The 21,501-nt window shown below is 42.0% G+C and overlaps 1 protein-coding gene across 1 annotated transcript; it reads right to left on the reverse strand.

The window, feature by feature from the left end:
• Positions 1–9,604: 9,604 nt before the first annotated feature.
• On the reverse strand, positions 9,605–16,709 carry atpsckmt (fATP synthase c subunit lysine N-methyltransferase). The gene is made up of 4 exons (XM_055663034.1): positions 16,398–16,709; positions 12,396–12,533; positions 12,239–12,289; positions 9,605–11,300 (listed from the first exon to the last, which is right to left on the reverse strand). Exons 1-4 carry the CDS (start codon positions 16,665–16,667, stop codon positions 11,121–11,123), a joined length of 639 nt encoding a protein of 212 aa, XP_055519009.1. The 5' UTR covers positions 16,668–16,709; the 3' UTR covers positions 9,605–11,120.
• Between the last annotated feature and the right edge of the window lie 4,792 nt (positions 16,710–21,501).

Raw genomic sequence — 21,501 nt, forward strand, 5'->3', positions numbered from 1 at the left:
GAAGATTAATCAGGAATATGATTTCCCCTTCGTAAATCCATGCTGACTCGGACCGATCCTGTTACTGCTAATCAAATGTGCCGCTATTTCATCTTTTATAATTGACCAGCATCTTCCCCACCACCAATGTCAGGCTAACTGGTCTATAATTCCGTTTTCTCTCTCCCGCCATTCTTAAAAAGTGGGATAACATTAGCTACCCTCCAATCCACAGAAACTGATCCTGAATATATACAACATTGGAAAATTATCACCAAAGCATCCACGATTTCTAGAGCTACTTCCTTAAATACCCTGGGGTGCAGCCCATCAGACCCTGGGGATTTATCTGCCTTCAGTTACATCAGTCTACCCAACACCATTTCCTGCCTAATGTGGATTTCCTTCCGTTCTTCCGCCACCCCAGATCCTCTGGCCACTAGTATATCAGGATTGTTTGTGTCCTCCTTAATGAAGACGGATCCAAAGTACCTGTTCAACTCATCTGCCATTTCCTTGTTCCCCATAATAAATTCACCTGTTTCTATCTTCAAGGGTCCAACTTTGGTCTTAACTAATTTTTGCTCTTCACATACCTAAAGAAGCTTTTACTATCCTCCTTTATATTCTTGGCTAGCTTACCTTCGTACCTCATCTTTTCTCCCCGTATTGCCTTTAGTTATCTTCTGTTGCTCTTTAAACATTATCCAATCCTCTTGCTTCCCACTCATCTTTGCTACGTTGTACTTCTCTTTTATTTTTATACTGTCCCTGACGTCTCTTGTTAGCCACGGTCGCCCCTTGGAATCTTTCCTCCTCTTTGGAATGAACTGATCCTGCACCTTCTGTATTATTCCCAGAAATACCTGCCATTGTTGTTCAACTGTCACCCCTGCTAGGGTATCTTTCCAGTCAACTTTGGCCAGCTCCTCCCTCATGGCTCCATCGTCCCCTTTATTCAACTGTAACACCGACACCTCCAATTTACTCTTCTCCCTCTCCAATTGTAGATTAAACTTCACCATATTATTGTCACTACCTCCTAATGCCTCAAGTTCCTTTATCAAATCCGGTTCATTACATAACACTAAATCCAGAATTGACTAGTCCCTGGTAGGCTCCAATACAAACTGCTCAAAGAATACATCACAGAGGCACTCCACAAACTCCCTTTCTTGGGGTCCAGTATCAATCTGATTTTCCCAGTCTACCTGCATGTTCAAATCTCCCATAACAACTGTAGCATTATCTTTACTACATGCCAATTTTAATTCCTGATTCAACTTGCACCCTATATCCAGGCTACTGTTTTGGGGCCTGTAGAGGGTCCCATTAGGGTATTTTTACCCTTACAATTCCTTAGTTCTATCCACACTGACCACATCTTCTGTTTCAATGTCACCCCTTACAAGGGACTGAATTTCATTCCTCACCAACAGAGCTACCCCATCCCCTTTGCCCACCTGTCTGTCTTTTTGATAGGAGGTATACCCTTGAATATTCAGTTCCCAGCCCTGGCCCTCTTGCAGCCATGTCTCTGTAATTCCCACATCAATTTCGCACATTCATTTTCAACACTTTGACCTCAGTATTCACCTCCCCTCTCGCACCGCACACAATTGGCCCTGACCTTATTCTCTTATCCCTTCTCGAACTTTCCTTCCCATTAATTCGAGTCTTTTGTAACTTTTCCTGTACTCACTTCCCCTTCAACTCCATCTTTATACGCCCAATTTGTCAAACTTCCCCCACTATTTAGTTTAAACCCATACGTATAGTCCTAGCAAACCTGCCTGCCAAAATGTCGGTCCCCCTCCAGTTAAGGTGTAACCCGTCCCTTTTGTACAGGTCATCCCTACCCCAGAAGAGATCCCAGTGGTCTATAAATCTAAATCCTTGCTCCCTGCACCAGCCCCTCAGCCACACATTCAGATCCCATATCTCTCTGTTCCTGTCCTCATTAGCACGAGGTACTGGAAGCAATCCAGAGATATCCACCCGAGAAATCCTACTTTTCAGTCTTTTTCCTAACTCTCTGAACTCACGTTGCAGAAACTCCTACCTCTTCTTCCCGATGTTGTTTGTGCCCACGTGCACAACTACTGCCGGCTGTTCACCTTCCCTCTCGAGGATGTTCTGAATTCGGCTCGTGACACCTTGAACCCTGGCACCAGGGAGGCAATTGACTATCCACGCGTCTCGTCTGCCACCACAGTATCTCCTGTTCGCTCCTCGGACATTGGAGCCACCCACTACTATGGCTCTGCCCGATCTCGGTCTCGCTGGTTGAGTCCCATCTCTCGGATTGGAGCCAACGACGTGTCCGCCGCTCGGACTGCAACGTCGTCTCCCCCAACAGTTCCTAAGAGGGCGTACCTGTTTTCATTAGTCACAGCCACCTTGGTCTCCTGCACTCCACGGTTACCACCCTTTCTCTCAGTCACACACATTTGTTCTTCCCGTATCCTCAGCGTGACAACTTCACTGTAGGTCCTGTCCAGGAAACTCTTGTTTTCCTGGATGGCATGAGGTCATCCAGCTGCTTCTCCAGTTCCCCGACATGGTCCTTCAGGAGCAGAACCTGGACGCACTTGCCACAGTTGTCGCAGGCAGAGGCTCCATCCGTGTCCCTGGGCTCCCATATCCTGCAAGCATCACATTGTCTCACCTTACCCGTCATGTGTTCACCGCATCCCGACCTCTACAGCTTTTTGTGTGGTCTCCTCTCCTCAGCCTCGCCGAAGACTCTCGAGCCAAAGACTCACACTTTACTCACAAGACTCTCGAGCCAAAGACTCACACTTTACTCACAAGACTCTCGAGCCAAAGACTCACACTTTACTCACAAGACTCTCGAGCCAAAGCCACTCCCCTAGAGCAGCCTTGCTTATATTGACTGATAAATTGCCTAATTTGCCAATTTACAAATCAAATTCCTCAGTTTTAAACTGTTTTTCCCCTCTGACTCACCTTCCCCCCCCGGGGAATAAGCTCTTCTCCTTCTCCCTCTTCTCCCTGCTTCTCTTTGATTGCTGCTTCTCCGAGATCCACTAATTGCCTACTCATTAATGCCCAATTTGTGTTTTTCCACAGCTCCAGACCTGTTCATACCCTTGGGTCTTAAACCCCCGTCTCATGGTGCGAGTCCACCCACGGGTGACCCCGAGTTTAAAACAAATCAAACTCGTGGTAATCACGTAGAGTTAACATAGCGGGAACGTAGGAACTCGAGGACGTAACTTAGCGACTCGCAACGCTAACAGCAGGTACTCGGGAAACTTGTTAACTCGTGAAAAATTTTCAACATGATGAAAGATTTCCACGAATCAAATTTACTCTTGAAGTAAAAATTTTAAACTTTTAAACTCATTGTAAGAACGTAGTAGCCCGTGAGTTTACCGTAGTGACTCGTGAGTCCATCGTGGGATGAAATTGTTCCTGCCGTCCAAAGTATTTAATTGGTTGGAATGGGTCCTGAGGTCAAGCAAGATGCTTTTAAATAAATATCTTTTTTTTTTTGTTTGTGACATTAAAAGATGGAGACATGGAGATATTCTCGACCCGAAACTTCACCCATTCCTTCTCGCCAGATATACAGCCTGGCCCGCCTAGTTACTCCAGCATTATGTGTCTATCTTTGGAGATATGTGAACTGTTTCAGGGGTTTTGACAAACGTGTCGATCTAGTTAGTGAAAACAATGTTTAGCAAGAGATAAACACAAAGTAACTCAAACTGAACTCAAATGCTTCAGTAACTCAAACTGAAGAAGGTTCTCAGCCCAAAACGTCACCCATTCCTTCTCTCCAGAGATGTTGCCTGTCCCACTGAGTTACTCCAGCATTTTGTGTCTATGTTCGGTTTAAACGAGCCTCTGCAGTTCCTTCCTGCACATAATGTTCAGCAGGATGTGGTCGGAGGGTGTTGATGGAGGGAGATGCAGTGCACAATGATATCAAACCTGCCAACCTGCTCTAGCTGAACTTCAGCGTCGAGAATCCCCCCCTTACAAGGGAAAATAACCGTGCACAAAATGTGTTAAACCCCCTGCATAAGATCAAAAAACAATGCTGGGCAATGTTATCAGAACACAATAAATAAATCGCTCAGCACTGGCATAAATGTAAAACCTAGATCCAAACAACAGCAAATAAAATAATAAGATTGCCAGAAGATATTCCCATTCAATCTCGCTTCTTTTAATCATTTATTTTTATTAAACATTGATGAAAGTCTTCGCTTCAGAGGCGGGGGTCTGTCTGTTCCTAAAATCGACGATAAATGGAGATTGGTGTGCATCAATTATTTTTTTAATCAAATATCTGGCATTAGATATCTGACAGCTTGTTTCTGGTGATTGTATTAACGTGACTGCAACCTCTTGCAGGTGGAGGAGTGACCAGGGCAGCACTGAACAGCTTTATCCCCGTAGAAAGAAAGAACTGCGGATGCTAGTTTGTTCCAATGTTAGAAGGGTCCCGACCCGAAACATCACCCATCCCTTATCTCCAAAGATACTTCCTGACCCACTGAGTTACTCCAGCACTTCGTGTCTAACTCTAGCACCGTCGTATCTGAACCGACGGATGGGCTGACTCAATGAGGAAAATGGAGGCACAAGGAATGAACTGCAGTTGCTGGAATCTTGAGCAAAACACAAGGCGCTGGAAAATCTGAAGAAGTGTCCCGACCCGAGTCGTCTTCTGTCAATTCCCTCCACAGATGCTGCCAGATCCGCTGGGTTCCTCTAGCACTTTAAGTTTCCTCCAGAACTTGGAGTTTTGCTAATCAATCACCTCAGGCCAAACTTAACGAAGATGGAATATATATAGACAATATATATATATATATAAACCGAAGGGTCTCGACCCAAAACGTCACCCATCCTTCCCTCCAGAGATGCTGCCTGTCCCGCTGTTACTCCAGCTTTTTGTGTCTCTCCTCTCTTCTCTATATGTGTGTGTTGTGTGTGTGTGTGTGTGTGTGTGTGTGTGTGTGTGTGTGTGTGTGTGTGTGTGTGTGTGTGTGTGTGTGTGTGTGTGTGTGTGTGTGTGTGTGTGTGTGTGTGTGTGTGTGTGTATTAATGTATATATGTATATATATAGTCCATATATGTATATAAGGTTTAAAAAAAAAGTGTGTGCTTGCGTGTGTGAGGTTAGGGCTGAGAATGCGAGCTGTGGAGCAATTAACCCTGGAAAGGGGGGAGACTTCTCTCCGAGTTGGACCCAGGAAACTGAAGCAGGCTCACATAGACTTAATATTTTCTTGAGGTTATTAACGACAGATAAATGGGAAGGGTTTTGAGGGCTATGGGCCACATGCAAGCAAATAGGACTACCCCAAGACGCCAACTTGGACGGCACGGCCAAGCTGGGCCGAAGGACCTGTTTCCGTGTTGTACAGCACCATGACTAAGGCCTATCCAGTGGGATTGACATGTTTTGTATTTTTCCTTTCTAAAGATGCAGTGTATTTTGGTGACTATTGCACACTGCAGACCAGAAGCGCCTTCAATATCCAGATATACCAGATCCACACAAAATCTTTTTTTGTGGCAACTGTTTATAATGCTCTCTGCATTATGAAGTCCTCGAAAGTGAACCCCATGGGCAATCACTACCAAAGTGTCTGCCCAGTCAGTACATCTCTCCTGCACTTGTCTCCCGTACTAAGTTACACCAACAACACCCCCCTCCTCCCTCCCACCCCCCCATCATCATGTTGAAAAATGTTCACGAGTTAACAAGTTTCCCGAGTACCTGCCTTTAGCGTTACGAGTTGCTAAGTTACGTCCACGAGTTCCGACGTTCCTGCTACGTTAATTCTACTTGATTACCACGAGTTTGGTTTGTTTTAAACTCGGGATCACTCGTGGGTGGACTCGCACCATGAGACAGGGCCATTAGTATGGAACAAAGTGAATTCCAGAGGTGAGGTGAAAGTGGCATGAAGTTGCATCTGATCGAGTGTGCCATCAAGGAGCCCTATAAAACTGAACTCAAGGGGAAAATACTCCAATATTTGGAGTCTTACCGTGCACAAAGGATGTTGGAGATCAATCATCCCAGCCCAGGACATCATTCAGCAATTCAGTGTCCTGAGCCAGACCAGCACTAGATCAGAAAGGGAATGTGTGCTGGTGATTGCATCCCCTCAGTAAACAAAACAGTATACGCCTGCATTTAGTAAAACCTAGACAACATTCATTAATGGATGGTAAGTGCAGGTGATATTTGCATCACAGGAGTGATGGTCAATAAGCATCTCAAACAAGAGAGACCATAACTACTTACCCATGGCATCCAATAGCCTTGCCACCGCCGAGCTCCCCGCTATCAACATCCTGCGGGTCACCATTTGTTTTAAAATCCACTGAGGCAATTCAACCAAGAACAGGTCTGAGGCTAGAACACGTCACCTCCTGACTCCTTGCACCAAAGCTTTTCTTGCACCTACTAGTTTCAAATCAGAAACTTATAACCATTCAGGACCAAGAAGCCTGATTGATTGGCACACTCATTCTCTCAAACTCCAGTGCACACTGTCTGTGATGTAGATACCTACAAAATGAACTGAAGTTACTCATATAAGTCATTCTTGGAGACTCCCAAACCTGCGACTCCTACTACCAAAGACAAGGCCAGCGGGTGCCTATGAACACCACCACTGTCAATACATCTTCAAGTTACATACCATCCTCTACCAACCATACCATAAGGGCGGCATGGCTGCGCAGCGGTAGAGTTGCTGCCTTACAGCGCCGGAAACCCAGGTTCGATCCCGACTACGGGTGTTGTCTGTACAGAGTTTGTACGTTCTCCCTGTGGCCACGTGGGTTTTGTCCGAGATCTTCGGTTTCCTCCCACACTCCAAAGACGTACAAGTTTGTATGTTAAATTGTAAAAATTGTCCCTAGTGTTAATGTGCGAGGTTCGCTGGTCGGTGCAGACTTGGAGGGCCTTTTTCCGCGCTGTATCTCTAAACTAAACTAAACATCCAGCCTTGGAAATGTAACTCCCTCCCAAACAGATGTGTGGGGGGCATCTTAACCAGTAGAAGGGATCTCATCATTTTCTTGCGATAATTAGGTTTCCACAGGAAATGCTGGCCTTCCCAGTTCTGGGATGCACAGATCTCAGAACATGTTTTTTTTTTTTTTAACTAACTCCTTCCTAACCTTCAAATAAATCACTAACTTTTTTCTGCATATTAATTAAACCTCAGTGACATTTGTACTGATATGTTACTGGACCTTTTCAGTGGCATAAATAAATTCAGGTCAGTTCAGTAAACAGAGGGTAGTGACAATCAAACATCACCTTTAAAGAGTGTTGTGATGTACAAGGAATGAGGAAATACTGCAGTAGAACTTGGAACTTTATCTAACCTCAAACAAGGTCATCTTCTTATTGATTAATTCTGAATTATATCATCTGCAATGAGAAGAGATGGCAAGGATGGTTTTTAACTTAATTAGATAAATTGAAAAATTAAAGCATCCCTATGGAAATTTACTGTGACATTCCAATCAATTTTTCTTCAACACACATCTGATTACACTACTTTCCTTAACGGTTATTTTCGAATTGAATTATTTTTCAACAGTGATTTGGTATATTTAGGATTTCTGGATTATTGTGTTTGCTTTCCATGATTTTCAAAGCAAATTATTTTATTTTCATCTTTCTCTTAGAATATTTTCAATGTGAAAAATCTTCCAATTTGGTTGAGAATTATTATTCAACCTTGCTAAGTGACATTTTTGGATGATAATGTTGTACATCTGCCAAAGAATGAAAAAAAGAGCTGAATTTACAATAAAAATACAATAGAATATGCAGCAAGACTTGGACTTAATTCAGTGACCATGCATCTACAGTGCTCTCCCCTCCCTCTCTACCCACATCCTAAACAATTCCCACCTCGTCAAACCTCTAGCTACTCAATTTACATCTCTGTAATCCTTGTTTTACGCCTTGTGTGCGTTCTTCTCTGGCCTTCATCCACTACCTGCTTATTCACCACCCCTCCCCCCCCTTCCTCACCTGTGTTTGCTTATGCTTTGTCCTGCCCCTCCACTCTTCTGGCTTTCTTTTTATTCCCCATTCCACAATCAGTTTTATATAATCTCGTTGGATGTTCCTTAATAATATCTGCCAGTTAACTCCTGCCCCCATTTTTCCCTCCTTATTTCCTTCTTAAATATGCTCCTCAGTTCCCAAAACTCCTCCAGGGATACACTTAATCCAAGATGCCTGTACCTGTCCCATGCCTCCTTTTTCCTGACTAGAGCCTTAATCTTTCTCGATATCAAAGCTTCCTTACTCCCACTTGCCTTGCTCATCATCCTAATGGAAACATACACACCCTGAACTCTTGTCAGCCCACTGATAAATGGGTCCAATTTGATTGCAAACAACCTACACTCAACTTTACCAAGGTCCTGTCTAATACCATGCAAGTAGGCCTTGCCCCAAATCAAAATTTCAACTTGTGGGCCCACCCTCTCTTTATCCATAAATATTTTAAAGCTGAGGGAGCCTTGGTATCTGGTCCCAAAAGGCTCGCCCTCCAATACTTTAGTAATTTGCCCTTTCCAATTTCCTGAGAATAGACCAAGCATTTCCTCCCCTTTGTAGGCCCCTCTACATATTGCCTGAGGAAACTTTCCTGAACACATTTGAGAAATTCCACCACGTCTAAGCCCTTGGCAATATGACAGTCCTAGTCTTTATTGGCAAAGTTAAAATCCTCTAATGTAACCTTATTTGTATTGCAGCTGCCTGCAATATTTGCTCTTCTAACTTCTGTTGACTATTTGGGGGCCTCTTGAACACTCCCAACAAGGAGACCATCTTCTTTTTATTTCTCAGCTGCACCATATAGCCTTACTGGACAAACCATCAGTCATGTCATCGCGGACTACTGCTGTGATATTCTTTTACCTCCACCTCTATCTTTCTGTAGCATCTTCACTGTGGAACACTAAACTGTCAGTCTGGATCCCTTCTCAGCCACTTTTCTGTAATGGCTACAAGTCCCAGTCGCATGTAACTATTCACACCCTGAGTTCACTTACCTTACCCGTAGGTCCCCTTGCCATAAAATAAATGCAAAAAATGCACCAGTCCTTCCTCGCTCCCTGCCGTGCTCCGGACCATTATGTCAACTGAACTGTTTCAACATCTTCCATACTAACTTTGAGCCTTTTGTCTGCTTCAGTTCTGCATTGGATTCAGTCGCCCCCGACAATCTAGTTTAAACCAACTTGTGTAGCAATAGCAAATCTACCTGCTGGTCAAGATATTGGTTTCTCTCCAGTTTTCGTGCAACAAACTTCTAGATCGAGTAGGCGTTGTACTTGCAGCATAATGGGTGTGTAGGAGGTAGAGCAATGGACTAGGCACACATTCCTGAGAGGCACCAGTGTTGAGGGTCAGGGATTGTGTAGAAAGGGCACATTGCTGATTCTGTGTCATGATTATAATAATGCTTGTAGTTGTGCCAGAGTCCATAAGGTTTACTTAATACTGTTATTTTTGTTCCTAATATTGATTTTTAAATGCACTCTTATGAAGCAGTTTACATTATGATATATGTTATCAGAAGCAGCACCAGAAACATTATGTAAAATTGTTTATTACTGAGAAAGAAAATTTCATTTTAGCAAAACAAAACTGATGCTTTATCTAGGACCTTCACCAATCATTTTCCTGCTCCATAGGGACATCATTATATTGCAGAACAGTGTATCTATTCTGCAGAGAATTATTAGCATAACTAACTAAAACTGAACACACATTAATTAATGAATATGGTCCTACCTGTTTATTCTACTGCTGCTTAAATAATTTGCTATTCCTGCAAAGGTTGGTTTTTGATTTTATTTTGTAAGATGTGGTTGTAGAAATGCTGTTCACAAATCCTGTTGGCTTAAAGCAGCTGCAAGCAAATCTAAATGATTAAAAAAAAATCTTCCTGCAACTTTACCCACCCACCAGTTAGGTCAGCATGAACCACAAACTTCAGAACAGGAGGAGCTCAGAATGGTTAATGTGACTCTTCAACACCTCAGCCTCACTGGTTGAGAGCGACCAGTTAGTCCATATCAAATCCTGTACCAACAAGTATCCAATGATTGATAGAGTTTGAGTTTAGTTTATTGTCACGTGTACCGAGACACAGTGAAAAGCTTTTGTTGCATGCTAACCAGTCAGCGGAAAGACAATACATGATTACAATCGAGCCATCCACAGTGTACATGATAAAGGGAATAACGTGAATTACGGCTAGTGCAAGATAAAGCCTGTAAAGTCCGATCAAAGATATCCAGACTCAAACTAAACTCAAACTCAAAATTTCCTGGGCAGCCACAGATGGTATTGTGTGTGAAGCGCTCTCTTGCAGGACATGTCCCTCCGTCCCAAAATCATAATTTGCTTACATCTACAGTTGTTGGTGGTGATCCCTCGGTTTTGTGTAATCCTTAGCCTATTTTGCTTACATTTAACCTTAGTAACCTTTTCAAAGTATGGTCCAAGTGACAATCATAGTGCGATGCATAAGCACATTTAATTTTTGTTTTATTTAAGTTTCTAGCAAGGCCATGGTGCTTTAAAGATGCGGGATGAGGTATAATTAGGTGGTCAGAAGTGCATTGTTGTTTCATTAGTATATGACCTCTGTCGGTCCGGCAATATGGATAACCCGGCAAGGCTCTGGAACCAAAAGGTGTCGTAAAATCGGTGGCGGATCTGTAGTTCTATAAAGGTGCCTTGCTATGTTAAAGGTGCAAGTTCAAAGACATCTGGAGAAAGTTAATTTAAATTTCTCCTGTTTCCAAATCCAGGAGGTGGAATATTTTGTTCGTAACCGTAGAGTTCACCATTTCCTGATGGGCTTAAAAGCAATGCTGCATTCCCAAGCTGCATTGATGTAGTACCTTTCACATTCTCAAGAATCATAAACTTCAGTCACTTGTGGAAGACAGTAATAACATGTTAATCCTTTAGAACTGTGGACACTCCACACTTTGAGTTGCCAAATGTAAGATCACTTTTTAAGTCTTTCCACTGTTTAATTTCCAGTGACATTTTAGCCCCACCACAGCAAAATACAACTCTTGTCCTTTCCCTTGTTTTAATTAGGACATTCTTCTCTTGCAATGGTTTTAAATGATTTTGCATCATACAACCAGGCTGTGTCGATTCCTTTTCCAGATTCATGAACAGAAATCCAGCTGGGGAATGGAAAGCGACAGGCTACAATTTTGGCATCATCTTTCAGCTCTTTCTGTAGTTTCTTCTCTAAAGACTCCATCTGGAACAACAGTAAACCCAGATGTAAACTTCAAAGCATAGCCTGTTCCTAATTTCAAATTAAAATCTTCTAAATTCAGAGCTCACAGCTCAGGAAACAAAAGATTGAATTAATGCTATTTTGCCATCACAAGCCATTCTTGGACACAGGGCAAAACGATTCAACCAAATCCTGATTTTTAATAGAAAATTATATTTTTCATGCCATTCCCTGCACCAAGAACACAAAATTCTTCAGATACTAATTACACCTGTCGGTGTGCCTTGAAAAAATATTTGCCTACTGATGGTGGATCTAAGATTAATATTTGTGTTAAAAGGAACTGCAGATGCTGGTTTAAACTGAAGATAGGCACAAAAAGGCTGGAGTAACTCAGCGGGACAGGCAGCATCTCTTGAAGATCTCAACCCGAAACGTCACCCATTCCTTCTCTCCAGAGATGCTGCCTGTCCCGCTGAGTTAATATTTCTGTTTATTATAATATCTGAAAACACTGTAATTAGTGTTTTTTACCATCTGCCACACCAGCATAAACTTTGCTTTTATCCATCCATAAACCTTGACCGCAAGATGAACAGCAGTTGTGTGTTACAAACCTGTGTCCACCAGGTACTAGGTCAGGCAGGTGAACTGATTTCAATTAAGACTCTTACAATTTGATTGAGACCCAACAGTCTAACCATACTGCTCTAGATTTAAACTCAAAATTCAAGGTGCAAAAAGTGTACTAATCCACTTCGAACCATCATTAAACTCAACCTCAAATATATGGAGTTTATCTCAATTTTTTTCAGTTCTAATCTAACGAACTTTATACATTTTTGGAAACTTTCATAAAAATGTGTTCGATGTATATTCATAGCATACTCGGTGCTGCCCTGGGAGTAGAGTGATGCACTATTTACCAGCAAACAATCAGCAATTTGTTTTTAACTCACCATCTGGGGAACTCCAAATATAACAACATTATTAAATTCGGAGAAATTCACCTGAAATTATAGGGCAAAAAAAAAATTATCCTCTGCATTAAATAAATATAATTTGAAAATACATTGAATGGAATTGTCTGTGTGAATGATGCAAAAGCATCTGTACCTTCCAAATGTCAGAGATATAAAACCTGGCATTGTGGTGCACTCCTTGCTGCCTTGCTCTGTATCTGGAATACCAAACCAGCCAAGGGTTCAGTTCATAACCAACGGCTCGAAAACCTTGCTTTGCTGCTGCAATTACCTATGATTAAAATACAGGTAAAACAACAAACGTTTAAAAGTCATAGAGTTATAGAGTGATACAGTGTGGAAACAGGCCCTTCAGCCCAACTTGTCCACATCACCCAACATGTCCCAGCTACACTAGTCCCAGCTGCACCAGTCCCACCTGCATTGGTCCATATCCCTCCAAACCTGTCCTGTCCACATCCCAGTCTAATTGTTTCTTAAATGTTGCAATAGTCCCTGCCTCAACTACCTCCTCTGGCAGCTTTTTCCATGCGCCGCCACCCTTTGTTTGAAAAAGTTACCCATCAGATTCCTATTAGTATATTAATATAAAATCCGACAAACAGTTACTTAGTTTATAATTCTCTATCAACCTTTTGTAGAATATTTTCAACGTAACAAATTAACTTTGATGCTTCCACATTACTATAAAAGTTGCTTTGCAAATTTGTTTTTGATGTGAACAGTATACCCACCCACATTTCCTTACAAAACAATCCAAAGAAAAAGTTAGAAATAAAATAGTCTATATTTACTATTGTAATATTCCAACTTGAACATTCCAGCTGTCAATATGCATCAAGTTTCTATCTGGTGAAAAACTCTCACTTCTACAACACTATTTAGTATGTTGTATCCAAGAACTATATTTAGCTAGCAAATCTCTACAGCAGGATTTGCCAACAAATCAAATATGTAGTGCAATATAGATTGGTTTCTCATTGGATAGCACCCAGGACCCAATATTGTGTGATGCCATGAGAAAGCACTGTTTTCAGTTGTTTATTCACTGTAATTTTTGCGTTTTTATTATAAATTCCTACATCCACATTTATGCAAACTCAGCACGTAGTTAAAACCTTCTCAAGTTATTAGATTTTTATCATCTTTGGGAATGTGCGAGATACAGTACAAATAAAGGATCATTCTTTCTTTCCATCCGCCTTATTGTTAATAGATATTTAAGGAAACAAAATAGCTAGTGTTTCTCTTTAGCTTTTTTTCCTTAATCATCCGATTAAATCATTGATATGTATTCATTCTCATCTATCACTTGTATGCATGTTTCAAGAAAGTTCAGAAGTGGCTTACTCAAACTTCATTAAACATTAATTCACAATTATTTACAGCATTCTGATATTTTCCGGAACTCACAGCTGTATTTCCTTGCACAAGGACCAGAGAATGTATGCTTACTGCAATTAATACCCATTTTAATAGATTCCTAAATACACATCAATGCAAAAATCAATAACATCAAATAATTTTACCCTTAAACTTAGATGCCAATTCTAACTTTTGCTACTGAATAACATTTTTCTAAAAATGATCATCACTATATTTTTGATAGTTATAACCACTTTGCTAAAACTGGATGAAGAAATTCAACCTTCCCCTTCCATTTTGACATCTAATCTTCAATTGCTTCTCTTGTTTATGGGTGTGAATTATGCCAGCAGTATAGGGGGGGTTGCACGTAAGGTCACTGGGTCATAGGGCTTGATGCCCAACTGCCGCTCAATCCTCCCTATCCACATAAGTAACTTCTAGAAATATGTTATTAATGCTCTTAGAAAAGAAACGCTTACTTTTATGTTACAAACTCTGTGCCAAAATGTTGACTTTTTCTGCGATATATAATTGAAAAAAATTCTGGAAATGTGGGGAACTCTGATATGCTCGCGAGAGACATTCCTCAGACTCTATCAGAATGCTCCAAAATTTTGAAGCGAAATGAGGAGAAAGACCTTTTCCCTGCGAGAGTTGTCAAGGGACTACAACAGCTAAAGTGCTCCAGCAGGAACATCCTGGGGCTCCAGTCACGGAATTGAAAATATTTGGACCATCATGGTGCTTGCTCACTGCGGGTGGAGCGGTGGTAAGGCATAATTTGTGCTTTGACCCGACCCCTTTGGTATCTAAAAAGCTCTCAGATACTCAGGTCTGGCAGACAGTAATATCGGGAGCCCGCGGGTCCCTGGTGGGAGAACGCTTTTCGAGGCTTCTGCAACGGCGACTTCTCCCGCCCGTGTAGCGGGGTCGAGGAGTGCCTGGAGCAGGGCCTTACATCACCGCCCGGCGCGGCTTCAACGGCTGCGGGACTTTGCTAGCGCCCGCCGGGGGCTCCAACAACAAGACCCGGAGCGCGGCCTTGCATCACCCGGCGTGGCTTTAATGGCCGCGGGACAATTGCGATCGCCCGTCGGGGGCTTTGACTCTGACATCAGGAGGGGAATGGGGAGTGCAGGGGAAAGATACGTTTTTTTGCCTTCCATCACAGCGAGGAGGGAATGCGCTGTGATTGATGTCTGTATAAATTGTGCTGTGTCTTGGGTCTTTTTTTTCATGTGTGTATGACTGCAGAAACAACATTTCATTTGTGCCTCTATGAGGTTCAAGTGACAAATAAATTGTATTGTGTATTGTGTATACTTCTCGGCATCTGCATACAATGGTGTCTGTCTTGTCGGTTCTTGTGCGTGGTGGTGAAAAGATTAGTGGAAACAGGGCCGTGACGTGATCGCTCTTTCTTTGACCCCTATCTGATACTGAACCAAGTAATTTGCAACCTTTGCATCAATTTCTATTTGCTACGGTTGTTATAGGAGATTTCAACATGCAGGTAGACTGGGAAGGCAGTGGATGCCGATTCACGGGATGCATTCAAAAGAGAGTTAGATAGAGCAAGTAGCATGGCTAGCTGAATCAAGGGATATGGGGAGAAGGCAGGAACGGGGTACTGATTGTGGACGATTAGCCATGGCAGTGCTTGCTCGAAGAGCCGAATGGCTTACTCCTGTACCTATTTGTCTATGTATCTTAAGGTCATGTGATAGGAGTATAATTAGGCCATTTGGCAGATCGAGTCTACTTCGCCATTCAATCATGGCTGATCTATCTCTCCCTCCTAATCCCATTCTCCCCATAACCCCTATAGGGAGGTTTCACGGCAGTCGGGTCACGACCCATGACCCGTACTGTTGCTAGGCTACTCCAAATGGATTACACGCGATGTACTGCAGATAGGCACTTACCATTGTTTCCAGCGTAGCGGGCCCGTTAAAACCCGCTGAAATTGTCCATTTTTGCGCTGTAAATAATTATGGAAATCTGGATAAGCATGTGAGACATTTAGCATACTTCAGAATTCCAAAAGTGAGGAGAAATGACGGTAGATAAAAACGAGAGCTGAAGGGACAACAACAGTGAGAGTGCTTGGCAAACATTGGCCATTTGCTCTTTAGCTGCTGTAGTCCCTTCAGTTCTCGCTTCTCTATACCTTCATTTCGCTTCACGTTTGGAATTATAAAGTTGGGTACATGTCTCTCACACTTACCCCGACTCCCACAATTTTTTTCAGCGCAAAAATTCAACATTTTGCCAGTTTTTAAACAGGTGGGAAAGTACTAGCATTAATAACATGTACCAGAAGGGACGGATGTCTTCCAGTTGGATTTAGCGGCTCCGTGCATCGAGCCCTATGACCCAGTGACCTTTCGTGCAACCACCCTATACTAATCAACTATCTATCTAGCAGTCTGAAGAAGGGTTTTGGCCCGAAACGTTACCCATTTCCTTCACTCCATAGATGCTGCTGCACCCACTGAGTTTCTCCAGCATTTTTGAGTACCCTATCTATCTATCTATCTATCTCTGCCTTCAAAAATATCCACTGACTTGGACTCTACAGCCTTCTGTGGCAAAGACTCCACATCCTCTCCACCAAAGATACTAGAGGAGCTATCTTTGCTCTCCACATCCACTCCATCCAAGGACCTACTCCAGGTCGGTCTTCTCCGACCAGTCACACCCCTCGCTTGGTCTCCACCCCATCTCCTCCATCTCCATCTCCATCTGCTGAGCCCCAGGGACTCACGATTCTGCCGTCGCCGCTGCCGATGTCCACCAGCGGTCCCCGGCGGCCGCTCAGCAGCTGCAGCACATTCCCCACCTGGGCCGGAGTGGCCGGGACGAAGGGTAGACAGACCCGCCTCAGCGCAGGAGCCACAAACGGAGTGGCCACCGCGTACAGAGCAAGGACAGCGCCGCCCGCAGCGCCCAGCAGCACCAGCCCCCAGCGCGGCCTCGGCCTCGGCCTCCCCCCTACCCCGGGGGCCGGGACGTGAGCCGCGGTGCCCGCAGACATCCAGCAGGGCCGGGCCGGGCCGGGCCAGCCGGTAATTTACCGCGACGGAACACTTGCACCGAGATGGTGCCACAGGGAATGCGGTCCGGCGCTGCAAAGCAGATCCTCTGTCCCGGGAGACAAAATAAGCCTCAAACAAAATATACAGTGGCCCACATTTCCTTCTCAACACCATGTCGACCAAAGATCCTAGGATCTTTGATGTCGACCAGGCTGTGACATGTGGAGGGGAAACCGAGGTCCGACTTGCCAACCTAACATTTATAAACGGGGGGCTTTTCGTAAAGCAATCTCCTATATTTTTTGATATTGAGAAAGCATATGATATGATGTGGGGAGAAGGGTTATTAGTGAAACTAGGTAAATTGGGGATTAAAGGTCGTATATTTAAATGGATTAAGGATTTTTTATTTGGGAGGTCAATACAAGTTGGAAATCAATACTCAGGAACATTAGATATTGAAAATGGAACACCTCAAGGGAGCATAATAAGTCCTTTACTATTTTTAGTAATGATAAATGATGTATATGAAGAAATTGTAAATGGAATGGGAGTTTCACTGTTTGCAGATGATGGGGCAATCTGGAAAAGGGGGAGAAATGTGAAGTTTATTGTGCAGAAACTACAGAGGGCTATAATAAAGGTACAAGAGTGGTGATATAAATGGGGATTCAATTTTCTGTGGAAAAAACAAAGATAATGTATTTTACTAGGAAGAAAATTGGTAGTGAGGTTAAACTAAAATTATATAACCAGGAATTGGAGAGAGTAAAATACTATAAATGTTTAGGTTTATGGTTTGATGAGAGGATTACATGGATGGTTCATATTCAGAAAGTAGTGGACAAATGTAGGAAGATACTTAATGTAATGAGATGTTTAGTTGGATGTGATTTGGGGGCAGATAGAACAGCTTTGAAGGTTATATACACTGGGTTAATTAGATCTGTATTAGATTATGGTTGTGTGGTGTATGGGTCCGCATCAAGTACTTCTCTTAAGGAAATAGACAACATTCAATATCAGGCATTGAGAATATGTACAGGTGCAATAAAAACAACTCCGACAGCAGCATTACAGGTTGAAATGGGGGAGATGCCTCTAGAAATGAGAAGGATACAGCTTTCATTGAATTACTGGATTAACCTACAGGGCCACAATCAAGAACACCCAGCACAAGTTACTTTCAAACCATGCTGGGAAAAGGAGAGAAGGGAAACAAAACGTTTTGGATGGACAGTGACCCAGAGAGCATTACAAATCAGCATAGCACAATTAAATGTGGTTCCAACGGTTCCATTACCTTCAATTCCACCTTGGATACTTCCAGATGCAACAGTAGACTCTACAATATTAGAACAGAAAAACATAGATAAACAATGTATGTATAATTCATTCATCATACAGGAATACATTGACAGATACTACAGCTTTGTCCAAATTTATACAGATGCATCAAAAGATTCAGTAGATAAAGTAGTAGCATTTATTGTACCAGAATTTCACATCAAAGTAGGGAAGAGGATCAATAATGAAGTCTCAATATACACAGGTGAAATGATTGCAATATTGTTAATGGTACAGTGGGTCAAGGATACCAGGCCTTTAAGGACAGTTATTTGTTCAGATTCAAGTTTAGCAATAAAGAGTTTACAGCACAGCCATTCAGACAGTAGACCAGACATTTTGATTGAAATACAACAAACACTATTCAGAATTCAAATGATGGGGCTTACAGTCATATTTTTATGGGTACCAGCACACATTGGCATTAGAGGAAACAAAATGGCAGATAAGGTAGCAAAAGAGGTAACAAAAAGAAGTAAGATTGATTTAAGTATTAACATAGGTAAAACTGAAATCAAAGACATTATTAAGCAAAGACTGAAGGAAAGATGGCAAAAGCAATGGGAGGAAGAGCGGAAAGGACGGTGGTTCTACAGAGTCCAGAGGAAAGTGGGAGAAATGAGATGTGCAGGAAAAAACAGAAAAGAGGAGACAGTAATTTCAAGAATCAGATTTGGACACACTGGTCTGAACAGTACACATTTTATAATAGGCAAGCATAATACAGGCAGATGTGAATACTGTCGGCAAGAAGAGACAATAGAGCATGTCATTATACATTGTGAGAGGTATGAGGAAGAAAGAAGACAAATGAGTGAACGATTAAGAAAAGAAAAAGTACAATTTGATTTAATAGATATTTTACAAAAGAATTCATATAAGTGCTATCAAATCCTAATGCTTTTTCTCAGGGTAACCAATTTGTTTGGAAAGATATAGGTTATTAGTATATAAGTTATAATGTTATTTGATCCACACTCCATACCAGTTGGTGGCGGTAATGCATTAAAAAGTTGTTTGCCAACCGCCAAAAAAAAAACTACATGGAAGAAGAAGCAGTAAAGCAATCTCTTCCCGCTGTATTAATCTTGCACTGCTGTTTGCACTCGGCAGCCCATGGGTTTAACGTTGTTTCTATTGAGGCCATACAGGCCCTGGAGTCTGATTGTCATTCTGCTTGGAAACGATTGTGAATGGCTGGATTGGTGTCCTCAACTGTTCGCATTCATCGATGTTTCCAAGTAGTTTAAAAGCAATCTGTGCCGTTCACATTCTTAATGACTCGGTATCTACAGCTGTCTGGGGATGAAAGTTCCAAAGGTCTATAAATCTCATTGAGGGGTAAAAAATATCCTTCACCTCGGAATTAAATGGGTGACATTTTCGTACGATTATGCTTCCTATACCTATGTTCATCTACCATAGTAAACAACTCAGCATCCAACGTATCTTCCACCATCAAGACAATATGTTTCAATAAGAAGATCTCATTCTTTGAAAGAAGTGAATGAAAGGCCAAATTTATACAATCCTTCATAAGACAACTGGTTCAACTCAGGATTCAATCCAATGAACCTTTTCTGCGTAGCCTACAAGACAAATCTCTTATCCCAAATAAGACCAAAACTGTACACAGTCCTTCGAATGTGATCTCTTCAATTCCCTTGACGGCTGTAGCAATTTACAATGAAGTCCACAATTCAATTGGGTCTGGAGAATAATGCAATGGTCCTTTTCATGTTTCATCCCAAGCAGATCTGCAACTGAGGACTCTCTGATTTACGGTCTGTTCCTGGGGACACATTTGGAGACAGACATCAACTGGAATATCAACTCGGTGAAAAATATTCTTGGTCTGCCTGAAAGTTGCTGGTCTCCCAGCATGGCGACATTTCCATCAGAGAATATTCAAGACTGCAAGAGTACATGTTGAGGGACTTACTGAAGCTTGGTGCAGTCAAAGCTAAAGCTCTGTGGGGCCTGAGTGACTGAGCAGCCAGCCCAAGAATCCATGTCCATACTAGCCTTCTGGAAACCAGTCCCTTTGGCCCAATATTGGAATTGGTGGAGAGGTGGAATGTTGCATTGGGGGAACAGCCCTCCCATGTGAACATGGGACCCAATGGGTCCCACTTTGTCTAGTAGATAATAATAACATTGGAGATGATGAATGGTTTTGCAGTTAGACAAATGTCATGTTATGATGTCATGATGTCATGTTATAAATGTTAAGAAATATATCCATCCAGAATTAACACTATATATGACACTCACATGTTGTTACTGGACAGTTTTGATGTGGTGTGCTTTGGAGAGTGAATAATTGATTTTTCCAACAAAAAAAAACAGTTTCTTGTTCGTGTGGAACAGGTTCAACATTATGGCAGAATTGTATTTGAGATTTCTGCAAGTTAGCTAGAATAACACCATTGTGAACTGTATCATTCAGGCAGCAAGCTGTTTTCTATAACTTGACAAAGCATAGCCTTAGCTTTCCATCACCACTCAACTTCCTCTTCCTCCTCCAGATGGAGTCCTCAGTAAATGTTACATTGTAGGGCATATTAAATCTCTTCACACTCTAGTACTCATGCTTTGAAAAATGTTTTGAACTAGTGATTATTCACTGTAACCATAATCATCTAGCAGGCATTCACGCATCCGAGTACGTGGTGAAAACAGTTATAGAATAATGGATTGCCAAAACAAGTCAGTGTAGTTCCAATGAATAATGAGAATGTGAGCTTGGATTATTGTACACAAATGTTATATACTGAGCATGGAAACCCATCCTATATTACGATACGATCGAACTATAGAATTATAGAATTATACATAGGATAACAATATTTCTTCCTCAGAAAGTTAATGGAATTCAGTAAAGGATCACATTTTTCATTTTGCATGCAGTCATGGACACTATGAACATCTACCTCCCCCTGATGTTCAATGTTCAAAAATAAATATATTAAGGACATTCTTGCTATTGAGGGAAATTAAATTATATTAACTTGCTAGTCAAAGTAAATAATGTATTGATTATTTGCTTATTGCATTAATGAAAAACAGATTGGCTGATGAACTTAGTGTCCCTCATTGCACTATAAAGGAATGATTCTAGATCTGGGCAAGCAATTCATGTGCCTCTTATAGTCTTTTGGTCTACTGTCATCTTGGGTCTTGCTTATTGTTGAGTTTGTAATAGGTACATCTAAATTTGTCCTTGGAGATGGGTGGGACCACTGGTTACAGGCAAAGGGGCAACAAATACCTTATTTGTCATCCTGTAGATTTGTTCTCTGGATTTTGATATTCCTCAAGCAGAGTTCCTGTACAGTTACAACAGTGACATCTACTGACAATGAGGAACATGGTACAGCTACATCTTATTTACAAAAAGCACGACAATAGGTGCAGGAGTAGGCCATTTGGCCCTGCGAGCCAACACCACCATTCAATGTGATCATCCCCAATCAGTACCCCTTT

The sequence above is a fragment of the Leucoraja erinacea genome, chromosome 2 (assembly GCF_028641065.1).
Source record: "Leucoraja erinacea ecotype New England chromosome 2, Leri_hhj_1, whole genome shotgun sequence".
Classification (NCBI taxonomy): Eukaryota; Metazoa; Chordata; class Chondrichthyes; order Rajiformes; family Rajidae; genus Leucoraja; species Leucoraja erinaceus.

Bases quoted from the DNA above. Each gene is read 5' to 3' on its own strand.
- atpsckmt (XM_055663034.1), bottom strand. From the start codon at position 16,667: ATGTCTGCGGGCACCGCGGCTCACGTCCCGGCCCCCGGGGTAGGGGGG. The intron at 12,534-16,397 runs GTGAGTCCCTGG...TTTTAATCATAG, and splicing joins GCAGCGGCGACGGCAGAATC to GTAATTGCAGCAGCAAAGCA. The intron at 11,301-12,238 runs GTGAGTTAAAAA...CTGTTGTTCCAG, and splicing joins TATTTGGAGTTCCCCAGATG to ATGGAGTCTTTAGAGAAGAA.